We start from the raw sequence: 22,818 nt of genomic DNA on the forward strand, positions 1-22,818 counted from the left end.
TACAAAATATAGATTGAAGGAACCCTTGGCTTCTTATTATTGGTCCGCTCCTATAGTAAAAAAATAATATTTGGGTAGACAGACCCTTTAACACTGTCACAAGGGGCCTGATTTTTTAAAGCTCTCCAAGGCTGGAGAAGATACACTTTCATTAGTGAACCTGGATGATCCAGCAATATTGGATTTGCTCCAGGATTGAAAACATTTGCTAACAAATAGCAAATCACTTTGAAGAAATCTATTCCAGGTTTGCTGGATCACCCAGCTTCACTGATGAAAGTGTATCCTCTCCAGCCTTGGAGAGCTTTCATAAATCAGACTCCATATGTAAGAATACATTACTCCGGTTTTGGTTTTCATGAGCAATTCAGACCTCTTTCTTTTCTCTAGTTTTTATAAAGCTGCCTGGAATTTTACTAGTAATCATCATAACCAATTAGTTGGTTGCACTGAAATCTAACAGTTTGTGGCTGTGTGTTCTTGTTTATTAATGGTCATTGTTCCTGGATGGTTAAAGTGCATGAGCAAAATATGGAAGGTGCTAAAGATTAAATACCCTGCTTTTAGAAGTGCTGGTTGACTGTCCAATTCTTCTAAATCTCTCATATGGAAAAAGCATGCAGCAAATGCAGGTTATAAATACATCCATGTGTTTAGGCCAGAAAATCAGATGGGAGGCCAGGAAACTATCATTTTCCATGGGGGAGGTCAAGTATTGCTGCCTACTCATTTGTCATGTTTCATATCCACAGATATCAAGAACTAGTAAATGGCTAGGTTGGGGAAACTCAACGCGTCAACTCTAGAGGAGGGGCAATGCTAAGAGCAAGAGACGATGATTAATGCTCATGTTGGTATATTTCTGTAGAAATGACCACAATGGTTACCACCCTTACCAGTTTGTGCATGTTCTCTTGGGTCCATAAAGCAATTTATATTTCCCACACAGTAACAGGTCCTATGCAGAGCGGGATGGGTAAGGGGGACATATTGATTCAGATGCAAAAGGTTGTGCTTTGTCTTCCCATAGCCTGATCCCAATGTTGAATCTGGGTCTAAATTGACAATTGCAGGAGGCACCACTAGGCAAGGGAAACACATGAAAGGGCAAATATGTGCTCCTCACCCATCTTGCTTTATCATCAACTTGTTTGGAATGGTCAAAAAACAGTTGTGCTTTAAAGGCAGTAACATCCCAGTACCTTGGGCAGTAGGGTACCCTATGTGTGTGTGTGCATGGCAGGGTATCTCCATCAGGCCTACCATTAAGGTTCCTTGAACATTGGTTTACCCATTTAATACTGCTGATCAGACAGTTGAGAAATATCCAATACTCAATAAGGTTCCAAAAGGCAAAGTCAAGTTCCAGGGCAAAGTAATGGTCACCATGGTGTTGACAGGTAAGCTCTTTTCTCAACTCCCCTTGCTGACCATATCAGAAGCCATATTGGTATGTCTCTTTGGGTGACGGCTCCATGCTGAGTTTTCCATTCGTTGGCTCATGAAGCATGCCAGCATCCATTTTTCTACACAGTCCAAATTTCTGAGCTTTAGGAACCATGAACTTATTTTACACGATCACAAAGTCAGTGCACGGTGAAGCCCAATTGCAGAATGTGTCAATTTGCAGTGAACTTTGGTATCCAGCTAAACCCAAACACACTGACCATCTGGCACAAACCAGAAAAGCCAGATGGCCAGTCTGAGACTGTTCATGGATACCTTTATTTTTTGGGTGTCTTGCATGTTTTGGCTTAAAAGATGTGTTCCGAGCTGCTGTCAGGATACTCCAAGCTGTTTTGGCGTTCGCTCAGCATGATCTGTTCGGTCGCACTGCTGCCCATCTTCTCATTGTACCAAGTGTCGTCACTGTTCCTCGACTTGCTGGCCCCGTTGCTGCATCCATCAAACAGGTTGTGCTTTTCACAGATGCTTCCGGGCCCCACCCGTGGAGGTTGACTGTTTGTGTGTTTGTATTCGTCCTCGATGTCTTTTCCGAGTTTCCAGCGCTTCCATTTTTTCACGAGCTCAGACTGAACCTGGGGGAGGACATAATGAGAGGCTGTTAAGGCAGGCGTATGGAATAAAGATAACTACTCTGCCCAAGGATGTTCTGGGCTCCTCACAAATCAGTCAGACTGAACCTTTTACCAACATATGGTTTTCTCATCTGCTAAATATTTACCCTCCTCACCTTCTGCCTGGATTTTCTTTGCATGCTAAGTTATGACTTTCCCCTTTTAAATCAGAACTCAAGTTCCACTTTAAAAATTTGCAATCAGGCCGGTCTTTATTGCAGAATGGGGCAGACGATGTTCCTTCTGCAATATAAAATAATTACTGGCCTGATGTATGTATTCATCTGTAAAAAATCACTGAAATGCACAGGTGCACTCCAGCTTTCCCCTGCGGCTGCTGGAACTGAATGAACTTCTGTGTGGGATCTAAACCAATCCTGGGTGGGAGTTATGCCATCTCCGCCTGGCCAATCAAAACAGCCAAAGATCCAAACCATTAAGAAAAGAAAGAATATGTTGGCGCCTGTGATGGGAACGGGAAGAAGACCAACATGGGAGTGAAGGGAAGGTGCTTCCGCGGGGATCATGTGATATTCCTTTCTTTTGAGATTGTGATAATACTGGTGCCTAAGTGACCCATTACCATCACCGGGGGTAAGGGGAGTCCTCCACAATATGTAAGCTCTAATTGGGATTGACCTGGAGCTTCCTTGCCAGGATCCTGATGGTGTATAAGCTCCCGCAAGACTTCTTTTAAAGTAAGCCCTCAGTTCCAAATTGGTTGGCTGCCAAAGGTGCGCCTATGAACCTGTCTTCTTTGCACTTGTTCCAGTTCCACAACATTCTTAATAATAACATATTAACAATAAGTTCTTGCTAATGCATATAGTATAGGGTCTATTCCCCTCTTAAACACAAGTTAACCCCCATAAATAATCCCTTACTTATCAATGTCTTGCAATGTTGTTGGCCCAATGACCCTTTACTTGTAATTCTTGGTTTCCTCACGTAATTCTGCACATTCTCTGCCCTCTAACCTCTGGCCTTCAGAAAGCTTCCATCACTATTTGGCGGCAGAGTTTTATTTACAAATGGACTTTGATTTACATGTTTTACTATAAATAACGGCGGCAGATGTTCGGAACAGGAAGCCGAAGATGAGGAAGGAGCTGCTGAAATGTGGAGAATGTCACAAGTGACAGATATTGCAGGGAAAAGTATCACTTACAAAAATGTGTGTGTATATAATACGTATAGAAACCAGTAAGCAAGGATTCGTCCTGTGCCTAAAGCTACATACACAGGTCAGATAATAGTCGCTCGAGATGAACGGTCATGCTTGGGCAAAAAAATACAGTAGTCCCCCAATGTCATTCATCAATCCAATTCATGAAGGAGCAATTGAGAAAAAACTCTGTTCTTGGTTGGTTCTTGTAGAAATGACTGTCGGCCCGAATCTGAAAGGCAACTCTACGACCCTGCTACTACAGATCGTTGGCAAAACTACCAGATAATGCTTTCTGTGTTTATTATTGTTATCCTTTGTTGGCATTGTTATATTGGGTTATACAGTTGGGTAAGGTTTACGGGAAACTTTCATCACCTACCTCTTTGTTGACAAAACAGTAGAGCACAGCCACCAGCATTCCCTGCGGAAAGAAACAAGAGTCACATCAACGGGCATAGGAACATTAATGGGTACAGTCCAGGGAAAGGGGGAAGAGGACCTGCCCAAATAATGTAATGGGAGGATCAGGGTAGAATTTTTATTCCCATTTGGTCATGTGCTGTCAGTACCTTGGGGAGGTACATCTGAAAGTCCTTACCATGGTAGTACTCAGCAGGGCCCTAAAAATTGTATTCCAGCCTTTACCAACCTTTTTAACCTTGAGGAAGCCTTAAAATAAGGTGTTAGGAAAACTCCTGCTATAATCAATGGGAAGAATGCAATTTCCATTGGTTGCCAGTGGGAAAGGATGGCCCCCATACATTTGTGGTCAGAATGCCACCTTTACAAATCACTAAAAAGTTCCTTGGTTTCCTGCAGCTGGCCCTGCCACCGGGTGTTGGCCTGGGAACTATGCAGGCACCATCTTTTGGGAGGTCAATCAGAGGAACCCTTGGCAACTTCTGGAGGAACCATAAACTTCTACATAACCCTGGTTGAGAATGGCTGGTCTAGTCACTCCCATATCACCTGGTCTATTTCCTTTGGGATCAAACCTTTTTACCCCCCCACCCTATTGATCCACACTGTCAGCATCCCACCCCTATTCCTGACCCTATGAGCTCAATGAAAGGCAGCGTCATGTGGAGGCATGGCACTGGGTAGTCTGGCTTTTAATGAAGCCTGGGTTGAATGCCCACTTCTTCCCAATACTTTCTATCCTGGCCCTGCCCAATAAAGAGTAAATTCCAACTTCATCATGGGAACAGTACAGCCACCAATGCTGTCATGGAAAGTTGCACAAAAAAGTATGCGGCAACTGTATTAAAAATTAAAGCAGTGGTTTTATAAAGGATAGGAAAGGTGAACCATGATGGATTGTTAGGGGCTATAATAATAAAACAGGAATTTGGATATTCCTTCAAACATTCCTTTGTGGGAATCTTCCAGGTCTAAATGTTTTGATGGCAGTAATAGATTTCTATCAGGGAATGTTTGAGGGAATGGCTGATTCCCTGTTTTATAAATAAAGCCTTAGGAGTTGGACTTGGAGCATTGGTTTCAATGAGTGTCTATGAGAAGCGGCATTAAAACACTTCCATTGTTCAGGAGTACAAAGAGGGGAGCAGAGCAATGAGCAATGATAATTACATACAATGCAAGAACAAGGCTTTTTAAACATTACATGTAACACAAAAATATATTAGGCTGATGTCTTTTACAATTCCCAATAAAGAGACCCTGTCACCAGACCATTCATTTCATCAATAATCTTCCTATATGATTATATGCATATTTTATATATATTATTTATTGGTAAAGCATCCCTTGTTCAGATATGCAAAGTTACAAGACTTGCAGGCCACCATTAACATGGATGTGAAGCCAGCTGACTCTACATATAATACTTTTGCTGCAGTTTTTGGGTGGGCAACAAGTTATCTTTCAACATGTTCTCCTAAAAACCTAAATGTCTACTTTATCTCACCTGGAATGAACTGAATAAGAGGTCGAAGAAAAGTTTCACTAGTCTCAGGTTTCCGTGTGCCGCCTCATCGGTGATCAGTGCAAACACCACTTCATGGATGCCAAGTAGAGGGATCAGGGTGAGCGTGGATCTGGCCAGCCTGGTAAAGACACATTAATAGACCGCTGAAGACTTTAATACCATCTTCACCTATGTGACTTCACCCCTGCTAAACTAAAGTGCCTCTGTAGAAATGGAGGAGAGGAATATAGGGACTGGACGTTTTCCTTCTAAACTGAAATTGCTTGCTCTGATTTCACTGCACACTACAAGATTCTTACTATGTACATTAGAAGCTGTAGCAAGCCATTGTGCTTCCTGGCTAGACGCCATCTAGGCCCACCACTGGTATTCAGTGAATCTCATGGAGACATGTAGCATTACCTAGGGTGCTCTACATAAAAAACTCAGTGCTCCTAGGGACAGCAAATCCTCCAGAGATAATTCTACACAAGGCATTTTGATTCCTGCATAACTAATCCTTGCATGAGGGCTCTAGAGAAGGCCAAAGTGATGTGATGCTATGTACAGTACTTTACAGAATCCTCGCACCAGCCATGATCTGTTTACATTACCCATAGACCCATTGATGGCATGCATCTATAACATGTTGATGGAGAGGGGAAAAGAGCAACCAGGGTAAGCAGAATGAACTTTTAAGCTCAAGCAAAATACTTACAAACCACCCCAATCCATTGCAGATGCCTACCTTTTAAAGGAAGATAAACCCTAACCTTTACCAGCAACGCTTCCTGTCTGAGAGCCTACTGCTCCACTGCCATGCCACATGCACCCATTCTCCTGGTCCCTGCCCGTACCCCTTGGCTGAAGTTACTCTTCCAAATGTGGATAGGAAATGATTGGAGTTGGTGGTTGTGCTGGAGTTTGTCTCGTACTTTGCCCGGAGATCAGCATTAACATGACACTTGCAAAAAAACACCATAACTTTCTCCATTGGAAAAAGTACCAATTCATCCTCCTCTCCTCCTTTGCAGTGTTTATTACTACAACACAAGAACACTTTAACTTTACAATCTGCCCTCTGCAGAACCATGGCGGTCTCTGAGGCTTGTGCTGCTGTTTTGCGGGTGTTACACGTGTCTCACCTGAGTTTATAGTCTGTGTACCTCATCTGATGGGCTCGCATCTTCGACAACAGAATCTGAATAATCCGCATGAATATTACAAAGTTGATCTACAAGCACAAGGGGAAAAAAAGCATTTATCGTGAAACTCTAAACATTGGCGTGCTCCTATTTTACAATAATTTGTTAGAACACAGCTACTGCCCCATCCATGAATCTTTTTGCAAATAAAAAACAGAATTTTAATGTTAAATAAAGCTAAATTGCAGGGCAGAAAATAAAAAAAATTCATTTTTTGTAAGAGCCTTTAAAGAAAGTAGTCTATAAAAGTTGCTTTTTTGTTTTAGGATGTGTTTAAAATTGAAATACTGAGAATAAGCTATTCCTTTCTAATATAGCCTTTCTGAACCTTTTTACCCCTGAGGAACCCTAAAGTGTCAGGTCTCAAGGAACCCATGCTAAAACCATTTTTTGGGAATCAGTGGGAGCCGGGGAGCCTCTTAAATTGATGTAGAGTGTTGTAGTGATGAATACCACTTTTTATAGACCCATAAAAACCTCATTAGAGCCGTGCAGTTGGCACTACTAAGTGGTGTTGGCTCCAAAACTATGCAGGCATCATCAAATGGGAGGATAATGGACCACAGTTTGAGAAACCACTAGCAAAGCCTGGAGGAACCCTGGTAGGGAATGGCTGCTCTAAGGTATATGTTTGGACAAAACTTTTCTTCCCGGTACTCCAAACTGATATTCACCCATCATGGTTTTTTGATATTTGCAAAAGTCCTCTTAAGAACCAGTCCATCCATTGCAGAGAGTAACAAAAAGAGCTTACAATCTAATATTCCTATCACATATGCACCAACTGCAGTGTCAGTTTGAATGGAATCCAGTTAGCCTATTTGTGTTTTTATAATGCAACCAATTCTATATTAATATTATGAAATCCAACTATAAGAAAGCCCACACAAACGAGGGGAAAATATGCAAACTCCATGCAGACAATGCCCTTCAAGGAAAGCAACACCATATCCCTAGTCTTTGTGGTTGAGTGCTAAGCAGTTGTCCACCCTGTTATCTTGTATAAATGATACCATAGAAATAATATCAGAAATTAGTGTGATATAAAAAAAAAATTTCATACAAAACCCATAATTACCGATATTGCAAGGAACACGGCTGAGCGCGGGATCCACCAGTACCCCATGTGAATGTTTATGGTCCAGCACCTGTATAAGAACACAAAAAGTATGCATTGCATTGCTGCATGTAAAGACATTGGTTTGGAAAGATATTTATTGAATCTGAGATTTGTTGGGTTTTGATGGCTGTCTGTGTTCATTCTCATTACTTGCGCTGATGGTCATTGTCAATGGGACACCAAGTGAAGAGAACTCTTCTACTGGGGTCACCTGTTCTGGTATCAGAGTTTAAACATTCCTATGCCTATAATCCTACGCTGGCCCAAAGTGCCACAAGACTAAGCTTTACAGTCACTACAGTGCTCTGTGAACCTTTGCTTCCAGTCCCATTGAGATGGCTGAATATGAGAAACAGAATAGTGCACAGAAGGAATCTTCCAGGCCTAAATGACTCTTTGAAATCATGCAATGCACATATGATGCATCACCTTTGCTTCCAGGTAGACCATTTATTCTCTGGTCTTACAGAAAATGCAGCAAAAAGAGGCAAGATCCTCTTTTTCGCTACTAGCAGCCCACTTTATGGACAGAGTCTAACCCTCTAAGACTAAGTAGCCAAAGTCTGTCTCGAGCCAAGTCTTTTTCGAACACAAGAAAGCTGAAAGACAATTCCGCTCACCCAAAAGTGATGATCTTTGCTTTGTGTAAACTTTTTATAACACTTTACCTAAAGTAGCAAGTATGCTTGGAAAGTGAAGTGCTGCTTAGGATACCTGGTGTAAAGGTAATCTCGTACTGAGGAGGTCATTTAGAGAGTAACTCCCAAAAATATAAAAATAAACACATTTTTCTTTATGGATTCCTTCAAAATTGCTAGACCCGTGTTGGTGTTAGGGTAGGGCAAACTGGACAATTACCCAGGAGTTCTCAATTTCTTTCATTGCCCTAACTGACCGAATGGCTGAGGGGTGCAGGGAACTGGAGAGCTGTGCATTTGGAGCCCAGACAGAATTTCCCGATTTTGCCTACAACCACCCGTAAAGAAAACAGAAATTTGAAATCCGATTTCTGCAAGTTGATAAGTGGTGGACTCCAAAGGCTGAGGTTGGGTGTCACCAGCAGCAATGTTCTCTGTCCAAAGAATGCTTGGACTCCAAAGAAACAAGGTTATAGCCCAGGGTTTAAATTGCAATGATCTCCAACTTCCTAATCCACGCAGCACAGCAAGTGTGAACGATCATGACTATGGCCATAACTTTACAAGTTTTTGGAGGGCTAAAATGGTTCCGAACTATTGATTTCATGGGCTTTGCCCTTTACGGGTCTACATGCGGACGAGTATTAGATGACTAAGTGGCAGGAATATTAAGTCAGCATTAGAAGTGGAGATTTACGGGTTTCTGAGCCGCTCTGTTGACATCTGGCTGTGTTCCAGCGCTCCAGGAAATTGGCCAGTCTGCGTGACAGGCGTAATGAGTCTTATCATGTACAGCAGCTCCTAGATAAACAGAAGCCATTTCATACAAATTAAGCGGTGAGAGCATCACCTGCGATCTCTTTACTTAGTCAATGTTGTGCTAACGTTGGCACCAGCTAAATGTCCTGGAACCAGGACGCCAAACAACTGGGGCTCGGGAATGGCGGTACAGCAATACCCGATCTGCTCCCACAGACAGCACCAGATTGTACAGCCCATAGTGACCTTCCATTCCCAACAGACATGGCTGGAACCTGGGCAATAAACTGGCTCTGAGATTTAATTAAGTCATTCATCTAGCGTGAATGTGTATGCAATCAAAACATAAATCCAGCGGCACTTTTAAATGTAAAAATCCAGGCAGATATGCAAAAAACACGCATGAATGTTGCTCTGACCTCAGTTATAAATTATTATTTTGTATCTTTTTTGTTAACTTTAGCAGTTCTGTAATGCTCCCACAATCTTCTATATATCAAAGCTCAGATCTGGTGTTTACAGGTGTGCCGACATGGAACCAGAGGAAATGACTGGCGAGGGGATTTGCCCCTTGAGCTAGGACTTAGAAGATAGGTTGGTCTAGCAGCCCTAAGTGAAGATATTTAAAAAAAAACTGGTCTTTTTCCAGGTAAAACCTTTCTAGTTTATGTATTTATAAAAAAATACACATAGTATGAGTTAAAGCCAATGGACTTTATCATTTCTAATAAATGCTGATACAGAGGAAGGCAAATAAAATGTACCAGCCAATATTTGCCCTTGTTATGTAAAAAAAACATTATCCCCAATCATGGTGGTAAATATTCTAGTTTCTGATGAATATACTGAAAAGGGAAAGTGTATCTTTCATCTTGGACATAGTAGGAAATGAATACCCAGTCCGGTTTGTATCACTGTCTGTGTCCTTGCTGGAGTTATATCTGATTATTTGGCACCAGGCTAGAAAGTAATGGAGAATACAGCTTGGTGCAATCAATCAATTTTTCCCAACTTAAGACCTATGAACCCATGTCAAATAAATGAAAGTGATGAGATTGATGCAACATCCAATTGTGTCCAGGTCATTGTTTCTTGGGTAGATCTATTCCCAATACAATAATCCTGACGAAGGTGTGTTCTATATCCCAAAGCGTGCTGTTTATGAATACTACTATTATTACACTACTTGTGGACCAAATGATTTTCTGGGTCTTTTTTTTTTTTAAGTCCTTGATGCATTGTTACTGAAGGCAACTTGTGGTCTCTTTTTTGGACGATACCTTCTAGAACAGGAGTGCCCACACTTTTTTGGCTTGTGAGCTACTTTTAAAATGACCAAGACAAAATGATCTACCAACGATTAAAACTTGGACTTGCACAGTAGAGTTTATTTTGTAAGGAAGGGCTCCGCGATCTACTCGTGTTGCCTTTCCGATCCACCTGTTGGGCACCCCTGTTCTAGAGACCCTAGCCCTCCAATACATACTTACTCTATATTTTCGTACATATACTTGACAGCCACCCAGGGAGCGATAAATAGAATTGGAGCACCTGGAAAGTAGAGAATGAAAGAGAGAGAAGTTTACAAGATCGGAATGTACTTTCTTTGCCTTGTTACCTAATACTTCCCAATTTCTTGCTATCCATATACACGTTTAAATGTACTGTTTTACAGGGAAATAAAAACTTTTGTAAATGTTTTTAAAGTTTCCTTTTGGAAATGATTGCAACATATAGCCATAGATGAGATCTGCCTCCTGAATGCTACACAGTGGTGGCCGCCTTCTTTGTGCCTTCTTGTGTCATTGATGTGGTACGGTATTATTTTGTGCTATGGTGAAAGAAAAACCAATCCCAGGTGGGATCTTGGTATGAACAGGCTGATGGTGGCCCTACCCAGATTGGTTCCTGCACTGGCAGGAGCCACATGGCAAGGTCAATGCATAATGACCAAACACTGGGTTTTAGGTCTGTTTCTGAGTATTAGCCTGTTCAAAGTAACTGAAAAGACCCTAAAATGTGTAAATTCCATTATAAAATACTTTTTTTAATATCCTCCCAAGGCAGGCTGACCTATAACTCATTTCAAGCTACATTATATGGAATGGGCCGTGTAGGAGAAAATAGTTGCAAGATTCAGTTCCCCAAAATTTCCACCTTGAAACCTCAGCTTTCGCTTCCTATAATGCTTAGCTAATTGATTTGGATCTGGCTAAATCAGCTGTATCCTTTGGCACTTTGCTTTAGCATTTTAAAGCTGAATGCCACATTAAGTGAAAAAAAAACTTCCTTTGCAATGCATCTAGCCATTTTTTGTTTAGGGGCTTAAAACAGGAATGTAATGTGCACATTTGGAGACGCTCAGAGTGTGCAATAAAATCAAGGGGAGAAGCCTCTAAAATTGTGCAGGACTGAAATGAGATTTAATAAACTGTAATCCACTGTGGTATACCATGGACAAAGGCTAACCCATGTTATTTTCCTATTCTTGCACCATTTCTATGTACAGTATATGCACCATAACATGCATGTTAAGTTTCAATGGACAAATATTCCTACATGTGTCCCAAATATTTCTTCATTTAGGGTTTATGAAGCCTTACATAAGTTGGTTCATGCAAATCGATTCCATTCATGTAAGTTGCATCCCTCAATGTGTGTACTCACCCCATCCAATACAGATGTACAGGAAAAAGTAACTCCTTTCCGAAAACACCACCAACACCAGAAGGTTGTGCAAGTAGATCCCCTCCACCAGCAGCCAGTAGTAATTGGCGATTATTGCATACTGTGTTACCACAATGGCAACACGGCATCCAGTCTGCAAGATCAACACAGGAGAAAAGCAAAAGTTAGGATTTACTATAAAAAGACCTTATTGACAAATTTAAAAAAAGGTGGAAAAAATATTTTAAAAGCCTACCTTTAAAATTTAAAACATTTTTTATTGCATTGCACCTTTTAAGATGCCGGGGAGGTGGAGGTTTTTTGGCAGCAGAGACATGTACGTTCTCTTTTCTTGTAAAACCTTTTCCTCTGCTCCTAGTGGGTTATTTTATTTGCTTACACAGCACCATGAATGTGCCATGCAGTGTAGAGCCTGGGTGATAATTGATCTATATATGGGAGCAATGCAACTCATGCTCACATGCAGGAACTGCATCATCAGTGGCTGTCCAATGGCAGCAGAGAAGCATGGTGGACTTGGAAGAGTTGGCAGCAAGGATGGTGATTTTGGGAGATCCAATAAGTATCTTTGATCCATCATTGCTTAATGTGGACCTAAACTCCAAAAATACAAAACCACATTCAAATCCCCGGGACAATGTAAATTTTGCATATGCCTTCAAATAGCTAGAGAAGTCCACCATATTAAGCCATGCAGAGTTTCCTGGCGAAGATTGCTCGATGTTTACAGTAGTACCACTGGAAAATAAACCCAACCACCACAAAACTTTAGCATTGGTTTTTATTGCCCTATAACCCTGATCAAGGGGCCCTTTAGATCCCCCGAAATGTGCTGTAGCTAGTCATGTTATTATACAACATTTCTTTGGGTTCTTCCCATTGTTCTGTGATCTCTGTCCTTTACTCTTTATTCTATTTGGAACGAACATCAAAGCAAGTAGGACAGAGCCTGTTAATAATTATTCGGCATTGACTTGTGACCCTTCTCACCTCGTTGCTGATCCCGACCTGCTGGAATGAATAATCTATCTTCTCGCTGTATCTGGGTTTCCATATGGTATCACTCACAAGTACACAGATTCCCCTCAGAATAAAGGAGATGAACAGGTTGATGTGGATGTAATTCCTCATGCAGTGAAGTTTACTGCAACAAAACACCATAGTGACATTGTTATCAAGGAAATGGAAAATCTCCTCACACAGCGCCTCTGCTGCACGCCACAACGCTGCATCTTTCATCCACAGCACAATCAGATATGGTTGCTTCATCCTTGGACCTTCTCTATAGAAATTTCCTTTTTCCCTTTTCTTGAAATATCGCAAATTATCATCAATATACAATAGTCCCCTGAAGAAGCCCTTGGAGGCGAAAAGCGTTGGGACAAAGATTATGTAACTACTTTCAATTTACTTAAGGAGTTAATGTGTAGATAATAGGTCAAAAGGAACCCCTGTGCTGCTATACGCAGTGCCATGTCTGTATTGTAAATACACTTATTCTATTGTGTTATGCATATTCCTATCTTTGGGAATAAACCTGTACGCCTTTTCTAAACTTAAATGCCACAAATACAAATACCCTGGCTTTTTTCTTTGCCTTCTTTCAAACCATTTACATGATTCACATCAGGGTATGTGGCCCAATTAGAATGATGAAATCTGATTAGCAATTCTTACTAATTTTGCCGACATTGTTATCAAGGTTGAAAGCACTCATGTCCCTCGTGTTCTATCACTAAATATGAATCTTGGAACCCTTGTGCCTTCCCAAATACCAAGTAACCCACTGTTAGTAGATGACAAATATATCTAAAATGGTAAATGTTATAGTTCCCATACCCCCATCTTCAGCTTTGCTGGACATGATGCCACCAAGATTTGTGGGAAATGCAGAGCAGGTGAAATGTGGAGAAGATTCACCATTCCATTGCAGCAGCATCTTCTCAAAGCTTTTGGTTGCTCTGTATTTTCCAGAAGCCAGAGGAAGCATCCCACCCTTGGCTAGGTAAAAAAAAAGTGTGAGTGCAAAAACACCCCACAAAAAACGTGCACTGGGGTACTATTTGTGATCCCACCTCTAAAGAGGAAGGGCCACCCTATGCCCAAACCCTCCGAAGCGAAGCTCCAGACGAGGGCTGGGTACTGAGCCTACCCAGCCAAAACTGGAATAGATTTACTTGCCCCACTGGCCAAAGCAAGAAGGAGACCTTTTCTCCGTGGGACCGCCTAAGCAGGTCCCAACAGATACTAAGCTGGGAGCTCTCCCGAAGAGACGCTCCCACTGAGGGAAAGCGCCTGGCTGTTAGGCCAAAGCTCTCTCCAAGATGTTAGGGCTAGCCCAAAAGGGAATAGCACCCTCCATCAAACAAGGTGGCAACAAAAACCACACCAGGGACAGAGACAACATAAAACTACATTAAAAAATAAGTGCAGAGTGCTGCACCCACAAGGCATCTGAAAAATGTGACTTTCTTTACCCCTATAGTAAGTGACTGGTTGAGGTAGAAGAAAGCCTGGCAAAGGAAACTTTGCCACTTTGGTTCAGGCCCTGTATGTGTAAAATCTCTTTAAGCCCAGTTCCCCTTTCCCCTCTACTTTCTGTCCTTCCTAGCTGAAGCCCTACTGCAACCTGAAACCCATCCCCATAATATATTGTTCTTTTCCACAATTTTCTGATTGCCTAATATCAAATTGTCTATCATCTCCGCACTGGGCGGTGCTTCTTTTCTGATGTGTAATAAAGATTATGGCCAAAAGTAAAGCAGAGTCAGAAGCATGAACTACTCCTCAAGTGGTGCATCTTGGACCCCCTCAAGCCCCAAAAAGGGGTCAAACCCCCAACTCTGGAGTCAAAGGGGTAGCATTGGAGAAGCAGCAACTACTGTAATTAGAGCTTGCCTGGTTTTTCCCACAATTTAAATAAAAAAAATAAAAAGTGTAGTTTGACTTTATAAACTCATTTAATCAAGAGGAAGGCAAAAAATGTCCCTAGGCCCACAATGGATATAAATTTCTTTCTGTAAAATCTAACACTAGTCAAAACGTTTGGTTTTGAACAAGCTTAGAACAGCTTGTGAGGTTTTTACGGCTGGCTGTGAAAAGTTTGTTCCCAGTCTGAACTCAGGGAACAAAAGGGGAAACATTTCCCAATGGGTCATATACAATACATATTTGCCTGCTCTACTCCAAACTGCTAAAAAAAAAAAGTCAAAATGTACAAAAAGAGCCCTGGTTCCCCCAAAACTTCACTGTATTTCTGGCATGATCACCAAGTATACCATAACACTATATAAAGGGTCAAAATAAGCAAAATGTTCATCATTAGAGTTTGCATATAAAATGTTTGAAGAATGATTTGTGCAAGAGCAATTCTGGTGTAGCAAAGCAATATCCTGTGCCAACCAATCAAATTCAAGAATCCATGATCAGATTATTTCTGATTGATTGATGACTTCCTGCACAATTATTTCTCTATGCGCTGCTTGATTGAATAAACTGGATTTTTCCTTAATACAGTCTGAGTGCAGCACAGGGGATTTAGGTATACATTACAAGCTATGGGTAATAAGAGTAGAAAAGGGAAAGAAATAAGCACAAGGATATAGAAACCATTTCCCCATTAACATAATCCTTCCAATACCTGAAGCTGACCAGGATGGCGAGAGCCAGGATCAGAGTTCCTAAAGACGTGGCGTATCCTATGGTGTACATGATCATAAATATTCCATAGGTCTTGATAATCTTTTCCTGTAAAATGTGAAATGACAATTACCAGGCGGCTCTTGTGTCTCAACGATCCTAATGCATTATGCAGTCTGATAAAATAATACAGATCCTCATACATCAAATAGATATGAAAGGAAAAAAGTTTGTGCTGCCAACAGTTTAATAATCCTGATAGGTCGGGTTTGAAATTTAAAAAAAAGTAGGTCAAGCCAAAAATTGTTTTTTTCTAAAATTGATTTTTTTTGGGATAGAATGAAAACTTAATCTCCAATAAAGAGATTTACCTTCACTTCCTGCCTCATTGAGTTAACCAGAGAGGAAGTAAGGCCAAATCTGCAGCATGGACATAATGGAAATAAAAATCTAGAAGGGGCCTTTGCTTTTTTTTATTGCAGTCTCAATTGGAAAAAAAAAATCAGAATGCACAAATAAAATGCAAAACGAGCCCTGGTTCACTCAAAACTTCATTGTATTTCTGGCATGATCAACAAGTATGTAGAAACAGATATAACACTATATATGTATGACTAATGGCTTCCTACCATGGATGACAAAAATCTGAATTATGATTGGACAAACCGGCTCCTCTCAACCTGTGAATGAACTGTGAAAGAACAAGCAGCACACATAGAAGCTCATGTATCGATCACTCTTTTCTCCTATAAGCATTTTCCTTGCAATGGAGCACACCCAAATAATACTTATTTTGCTTTTCCCTCTTTTGGTTTAAAGAAGCTTCATACCAAGTCAAACCCAGGCACCTAATGCTGCTTGCAAAAAAAAAAAATACAAATTAATTGTATTCATTGCAAATTAATGAAATTGCAGGATACAGAATAGGGCTGGTGTGCTGCAGTAAAAGGGGAGAATAGAATGACCGTGAGATGAGCGTAATGAGTTTATTAGTTTGCTGCTTCCTCTTTTACTGTACAGTTATAGGGATGGGATCTGTAAGAAAAACTGCAACAGCTATCAGGTCTGTGTGGGACATCTAAGGACTTGATGGAAAGAAAAACCAATCAATTGGCACGTAAAACTGCTACTTTTTTTGCATTTCTTATGTTTTTACCAGGCATCAGGGCTTGTTTTAGGGTAGGGCAGTTTGGTCAAGTGCCCAGGACCCCAATTGCCAGAATGGCAGGGGTGCAGGGAGCCTGAATGCTGTGCATTTGGAGACCCTTCTTTAAATTTGTCCTATGGATCTTAAGGAACACAAAGCTGCTTTTCTTTGCTTCTTGTAGATCTACCCGGAGTTTAGCATTGAATATAAGTCGGCCGTTTCCATGTTTCCTGACGGGTCCTCGTTGAATTATGTACTAAAGATTCAAACCACTTTAAAATGAGCCAATTTGTTACATACAAGCCCTGACATCCGCATACCTATTATATAAACTGCAATCTGAAACATATACAACCAGGAATTCAAGTGAACGGCTTGTTTATAGCTGCGTCTTCTGAAAAGCCAGCGGCAGGAAGTAACAACTCAAAACTCTTACAGCTTTGGCAGAAGAAGGGCCAAAACTTGAGACCCACGGGTGGGAATGGGCTGAGGAATTTCACTGGCATAAATCCCACCACCCATCAGGAACTGCCCGATGAGAGAACAATGAGACTCAGGAGACAGGCACCTTATCAGGAATTGGGGCTACAATGGCAACGAGGGCCCGGCAGTCTGAACAGCCCAGAACCAACAATCATTCTTTAAGAACGTCCGACACTAATCAGTTATGTCATTGGCCTTGGCGGGGTTGTGTAGTGTTTATACAAACTTGTTTTTCCCAATTATGCGTGCTTTATAAATCATAGTATTCCATGTGCCATGGATTTAGGAAAGAGTTGTTAATGGAGGCTAAATGATAAATAACCGCCGGCTTTTTAAAAATGAGGTCATCAAAGCATTTGTTTTTGACCAAATTTCTTGTACAAGTTGAGTTTTACAGCCCCCGATATTCTTGTTTTCCTATATTTGCAACGGTGTCCCTGTGCCAAACTTGGCCATTCGGTCTCTTTTGCTGGTTAGTTAACACCATGGTGCCCAAATGGATCCTCAATAGAGTGCTCCAACATCCAATAGAGAGGCACCCAGTTCGATCCTCTCACTATCCAATAGAGCAGTGGTCCCCAACCTTTTGGTCGTCACGGGCCACTAAATTTACGAACTACGGACCATGCACGCATGAGGAGCTGTATGTCACCCAAAGAGGAAGGGACTTCCCCTAGAGTGACATCATAATGCCAGAACCTGCCCACCCTCCCATTGCAATTCTGAGCCTGCAATGGCCAAGGACCATGTCACCCGTATGCATCACAGTCTCAGGGTAGTGGCGGGGTTGTGGCTCTGGCCACAAACCAGCTACTACCCTGAGCCTGTGATGCATACGAGTGACATGGTCCTCGGCTCTGGCCGGTGCACCTCTCCAAGCAGGGTCCTTCTCCTGACTGCGCTGGAGGGTGCACTGGCTAGAACCGCAGACCACCAGTGGTCCACGGACCACAGGTTGGGGAACGCTGCAATAGAGTACTTCAGCAGCTAATAAAGTGGTCCCAAATAGATTCTCCCATTTTTTACCAGAATGCCTCAACAGCCAATAGAGAGGCAACCAATTGGATTTTTCCACTATCCAACAAGGTACTTTAGTAGCCAACAGTGAGATGTCTAAATTAATCCTTCCCATATCCAATAGGGTACTTCAGCAGCTAACCGAGAGATGCCCAAATGGATCCTCCCATTGGTAAACAGGGTAACTCAGAAGGCAATAAAGATGTCCCTAATGAATCCCCTCAATTTTTAATTGGGGAATGTCAGCAACCAACAAAGAGTTGCCCAACTGGATCCTTCCATTCGTCAAAAGAGTATATCCGCAGTCAATTCAGGGACACTCAATTGGATTTTATAGGGTACTGCAGCTGCCAACAGAGTGATGCACAAATAAATCATCCTACTATTCAATAGGGTACCTCTGCAGCCAACAGAGACATTCCTATTGGATCTCTTCACTTTCCATTGGAGTACTTCAAGCAGCCAATAGCGTGATACCCCCAAAAAAGTCCCCAAATGTATGCTTCACTGCATAGTCAACAACTACAAAGGTTTTAGCAGGGTAAAGTCCAGACTAACCCAGGAGAGTCCAGTTTTTGTGGTCATGTGACTATTCTGATGAAGGGCAAGGATTTTAAAAATAGCCATGGTACTGCTATATCTATGATATTTCTCATAATGCCCTCTTCACACGAAGCTGCCTCTCCCTCTGGCAACCAGTTACTGCTCCACCTTCATTTTCACCCATGTATGAAACATTACCTCCTCTCTCTCTTCCTGCTCATCCCGTGCACATTCCCGGGCATCGCGCTGGAAAGCACCATTGACTGAATCCATCCATTGCCCATCGGGGCCACAGTACTTGTACACGAAGCCATGCTGCACTGAGAAGGGACATATTTGTTATTGTATAGAAGGATTTAAAAGGCGAGTCCACCAAATACCAGTAATTTATCTATGAATTGATGCTGAAGATTGGAATGACCAGCTGGGTTCTCACACATTTTGGGGCTTTTCCGCACTGAGAATACTAACAGTAGAGATCTAGTTCTTTTATTCAATCAAAAGAAGTCCTGAACTTCCTTCCAGAAATTCCAACAGTTGGGTAGAGATTAGTGGATAAATCAAGGAGGTGGTGCTGGGAACTCAACATGCAGAAATATGGTTACTGGTGTCCACCATAGATATTCAAACCTAGTGGGCAACCTGATTTTCCAGCTTCTGTCTAACAGTGAAATCTGAATTTATGTTGGACAAACCTTTTTTATTATTATACAGCACCATCATATTACACAGTGCTGCACAAAGTCCATAGTCATGTCACTAACTGTCCCTCAAAGGAGCTTACAATCTAATGTCCCTACCATAGTTATTTGTTGTTAATGTAGTCTAAGGTCAATTTAGGGGTAGCCAAATAACCTAACTGCATGTTTTTGGGATGTGGGAGGAAACCAGAGGAAACCCACACAGACACGGGGAGAACCTGTAAATTCCATGCAGATAGTGTCCTGGCTGGGATTCGAACCTAGGACCCAGCGCTTCAAAGGCCGGAGTGCTAACCACTGAGCCACCATGCTGCCCAAAGCTTTAAAGTGAACTTTGACCAAGCATGGCAAAGCAACAGGTTGACTTTAAATCAAGTCTTTGCAGCATTGTATATTTGATTCCCTTTGCTGCTCTGTTCACCTTTCACCTCTGACTGGTTGGGGACCATCATGAGCTCATCAAGTGACAGGTTTGGGCCAAACACTATCAAATAGGAGGGTTGAGGTTAAGTCAAATAATCCAAATATCTAGAAGTTCTGGTTTTATTGCTTCACTGGTGGCAATGAAGGAGTCTGTGCTGGGGCGATGGAAGGGTGATATATATACAAGTATATACAAGCAGAATGGCTGGTAATAAAGGCCAACTGTGGCCAAGATATTTTCTGGAGTTGGCCTTTAAGACAAATGTATTACTTTGCCTCACAAGGACAAAGCACGGGTTAACAACTTATCCATGCCTTAGTGTTGCACCCCTAGGTTTGTTCTAGTCCCAGCTGCTGTACCTCCAAGTGATACCCTTTGCCCTTCAACCCACTGCGAGCCCAGAATGTCAAGAACACCGTCCCATAGAGGTGCATCATTAAGCTGCCCTGGGCTTACAGGAAGATGATGCAGAGAAAGTCACCTCCGTTATTACATGGCATGATACCCCGGACAGGGCCACAGCAAGAAGAGAAAAACGATGTCATGTGACTTGACCAAAGATCTTTCCAAAAAAAAGCATTGGTGATCCCAACCTAAAGTTGGTCCTTGGTCCAACAAAATAAAATTAAAGAACACTGCTACCTAATTAAACTGATGGAATCAAAACACATACTGAAAATGGTTTACCTTTATTATACCAGGGCAGGTACCAAGGACATGAGACATTGATTGTCGTGTTGGGTTGAGCATCAGGCCAGCAGGTAAAATTGTCAAATGTTCGGTTGCAAACCAGCCCTGCAAACAGAATGCACAGAATACTGATATCTGCAGGGGAGAGTTTGAAGTACTGTACATGTTTTTTGCCTTTCTAAATCAAACCGATAGGATCATTACTAGGGAGCCAAATAAAATATTCCAATTTCCTAGAAATGTCAGCGAAATGCAATGGAGTCAACGGAAAAGGCAATTAAAGCTTCCTTATTTATTGGAGCATGCTCATTCCCATCTAAACCCAAGAATACCATTGCACTATATTCCAGTTTACTAGTAATGAGATGTGTTGGCTGCATTAGTTTTCTCTGGCTTTTGTCCCCCCTTTATTTTAATCTGGTGATCCTGCCTGTCCGAGGGTGACAACATACACTCAGCATATTATATCCATAGACAATTAGTGTTGTCACCCAAGGACAGGGCTACAGAAGTCCTCAGAGATAGCTAGGAACAATGTAACAGATATAACAATGCTATTTTGGAAATGGTAGTTGACAACATTTACGATGGGATCAACAGACAGCAAAATATGTTAAATAATTTATATAATACAACTCTGCACTCCCTTAGGACCAGAAAATTACAAAGTAACACATTTTTGTTTTTTCATATTGGCGATTTTGTCTTGCAAAATATTTTTATACATAGACAAATAAAGAGGTTAAATAAAAACATTTTTCAAAGACCTAACTTTGGCTACCTACACATGTGCAGAGGTTCTCATCCGATAATCGGCTCAGGGCTCACGAGAATCTGGCATGTGTACAGCGCTCTGCCCTGGCAGATCCCCGGACGATGGACAGCAAACTAACGTAATGAAAGTGAAGGGGAGAGAGCGCAGCGGGGTGCCGCTCAGTCATTCTCCCCTCTCCATAGAGCAGAATAGCAATTTATGTACAGCATTCATGCATCGTGCAGTTGTTTATCATTGGAAAGGATAGTGAATAAACTTTTCCATTGACAACTTTTGCACGTGTACTTAGCCTTTGTCCTTTCTGCGTCATATGCAGAGCAATCTCATCTTTTTGATTTGCAGAAAAATGAAACAAAGTGGATGCAAAAGTAACAGTATTACCTTGTACCTCTCTAGTTCATTCATTCAGGGTTTATAAACACTGTCATGTAGTTTATTATTCTACTGCAACAGCTGGGAATTAAAAAAGTGAAGGGGGGGGGGGGTACTGCAGACACGTTGTGTACTTCAATTAAGTGAAAGAACAAAAGAAATGTTGTTGGGGATTACAAACCTTCTAAAATTAATGAAATGTACAGTTTATTATAAGTGTTTACAAAACCCTAGAATTTTAGCATTCACCTGCTGGAGGAGGATCCTTCAACATTTTGTTTAGACACTCCAACTCATACTTCTTCCAGTTGTTATACAGGTAATCCGTCATCTGAGCAGAGGGAGCCTAACCAGAGAAGACATAAAAATCAAGTCACGGGCACAGCAAACAGTTGTGTTATATAAAAGTCTAATCATTGTCCCTAAGTATCATTGCTTCCTAAATGACAGTCTGTTAACATACCAAATCTTTCACCAAAGGTGAAAAATAAAAGGTCCCCGGCCATACTAATCATTTCAAGAAGCGCAGTGTAATGAGCACCTGTCACCGTCAGACTTATTCAAGGATCTGAATGCTCAATCTTAAAGTAAAAGTAAAGTCAAACACAGAAATCTCACATCAAGAAGTTTTAGGGAATCTAAAAGTGGTTTTAAGCTGGTGCTATCATCGGACATGAAGATCCATTTCTTGTTTGTTCTGTTATGGGGCTGTTATTTGGCGAAGACTATTCCTTGGCACCCAGGAAAGACCCAGAAGTTTGGAGCCGGTGGCACCAGACTTCTACGGGTTCTTTTAGGTAACCATGGAGCAGCAATGATTTTTTCTTAAAAGCCCCCAAGACCACCAAGTATGGCGGCCAATTTGGGACTACTGGCTCACCAATGGTGGAGTTAGCACTTACCATCAACATTTAGGGGAGGTTTGGACCTGCTTTCAGGATTCAGCTATCCCGTGTGGCTGGCACTTTGCTAGCCAATTACATGTAAGTGTCTGCAAGATTTGACATCTGTAATAATACTGATCACTGCCGCCCCTATTCGTTCTGCTGGGAGACGGTACATGTAGAGTCTTCTGAGAGGCAGTAATTTCCTGGCACGAGGAAGCAGTAAATGCCCTGCAACCTCACTGCCAGTGTGTACATAACCTTAGGGAGGCGTTGAAAACTTGGCACTAATGGCCACATACCAATGGCCTCCAATTAAAGCCCACCGACTGCAAAGATTCAAGAGCACTGCCCACAAGGCAAATACCACTAACCACCAGCAGGGGCATTTACCCCTGACCTCCGCACTTTTTTAGCTGTGTTGTATGTTCAATACTTTTTACCAAAAGTGCTCATCACCTTATAAGTTATTATCAGCAGTAGTTCTTTCAATAGTATAGTTATATTTTTAAGGGGGCTTAGCAAGTGTTACTTGCATGCTCCTTTTTTGAACTATTGTG

The 22,818-nt window shown here is 41.6% G+C and overlaps 1 protein-coding gene across 3 annotated transcripts in view; it reads right to left on the reverse strand.

Annotated features, from left to right (window-relative positions):
* Positions 1–376: 376 nt before the first annotated feature.
* The window catches only part of GCGR (glucagon receptor), a 42,496-nt gene continuing 20,054 nt past the window's right edge, over positions 377–22,818 (reverse strand). For 2 of the 3 annotated variants that reach the window (XM_072403407.1, XM_072403408.1), the window contains exons 3-14: positions 21,624–21,720; positions 20,225–20,332; positions 18,611–18,732; positions 15,224–15,330; positions 12,574–12,727; positions 11,563–11,716; positions 10,386–10,446; positions 7,457–7,526; positions 6,319–6,407; positions 5,174–5,312; positions 3,626–3,667; positions 377–2,039 (exon numbers count right to left, since the gene is read on the reverse strand). In XM_072403407.1, coding sequence (XP_072259508.1) covers positions 1,755–2,039; positions 3,626–3,667; positions 5,174–5,312; positions 6,319–6,407; positions 7,457–7,526; positions 10,386–10,446; positions 11,563–11,716; positions 12,574–12,727; positions 15,224–15,330; positions 18,611–18,732; positions 20,225–20,332; positions 21,624–21,720 — 1,428 coding nt within the window. In that variant the 3' untranslated portion in view covers positions 377–1,754. Of the gene's footprint in view, positions 2,040–3,625; positions 3,668–5,173; positions 5,313–6,318; positions 6,408–7,456; positions 7,527–10,385; positions 10,447–11,562; positions 11,717–12,573; positions 12,728–15,223; positions 15,331–18,610; positions 18,733–20,224; positions 20,333–21,623; positions 21,721–22,818 lie in introns of those variants that run through there. The other variant, XM_072403409.1, reaches the window with a different exon arrangement.

The sequence above is a fragment of the Pyxicephalus adspersus genome, chromosome 3 (assembly GCF_032062135.1).
Source record: "Pyxicephalus adspersus chromosome 3, UCB_Pads_2.0, whole genome shotgun sequence".
Lineage (NCBI taxonomy): Eukaryota > Metazoa > Chordata > Amphibia > Anura > Pyxicephalidae > Pyxicephalus > Pyxicephalus adspersus.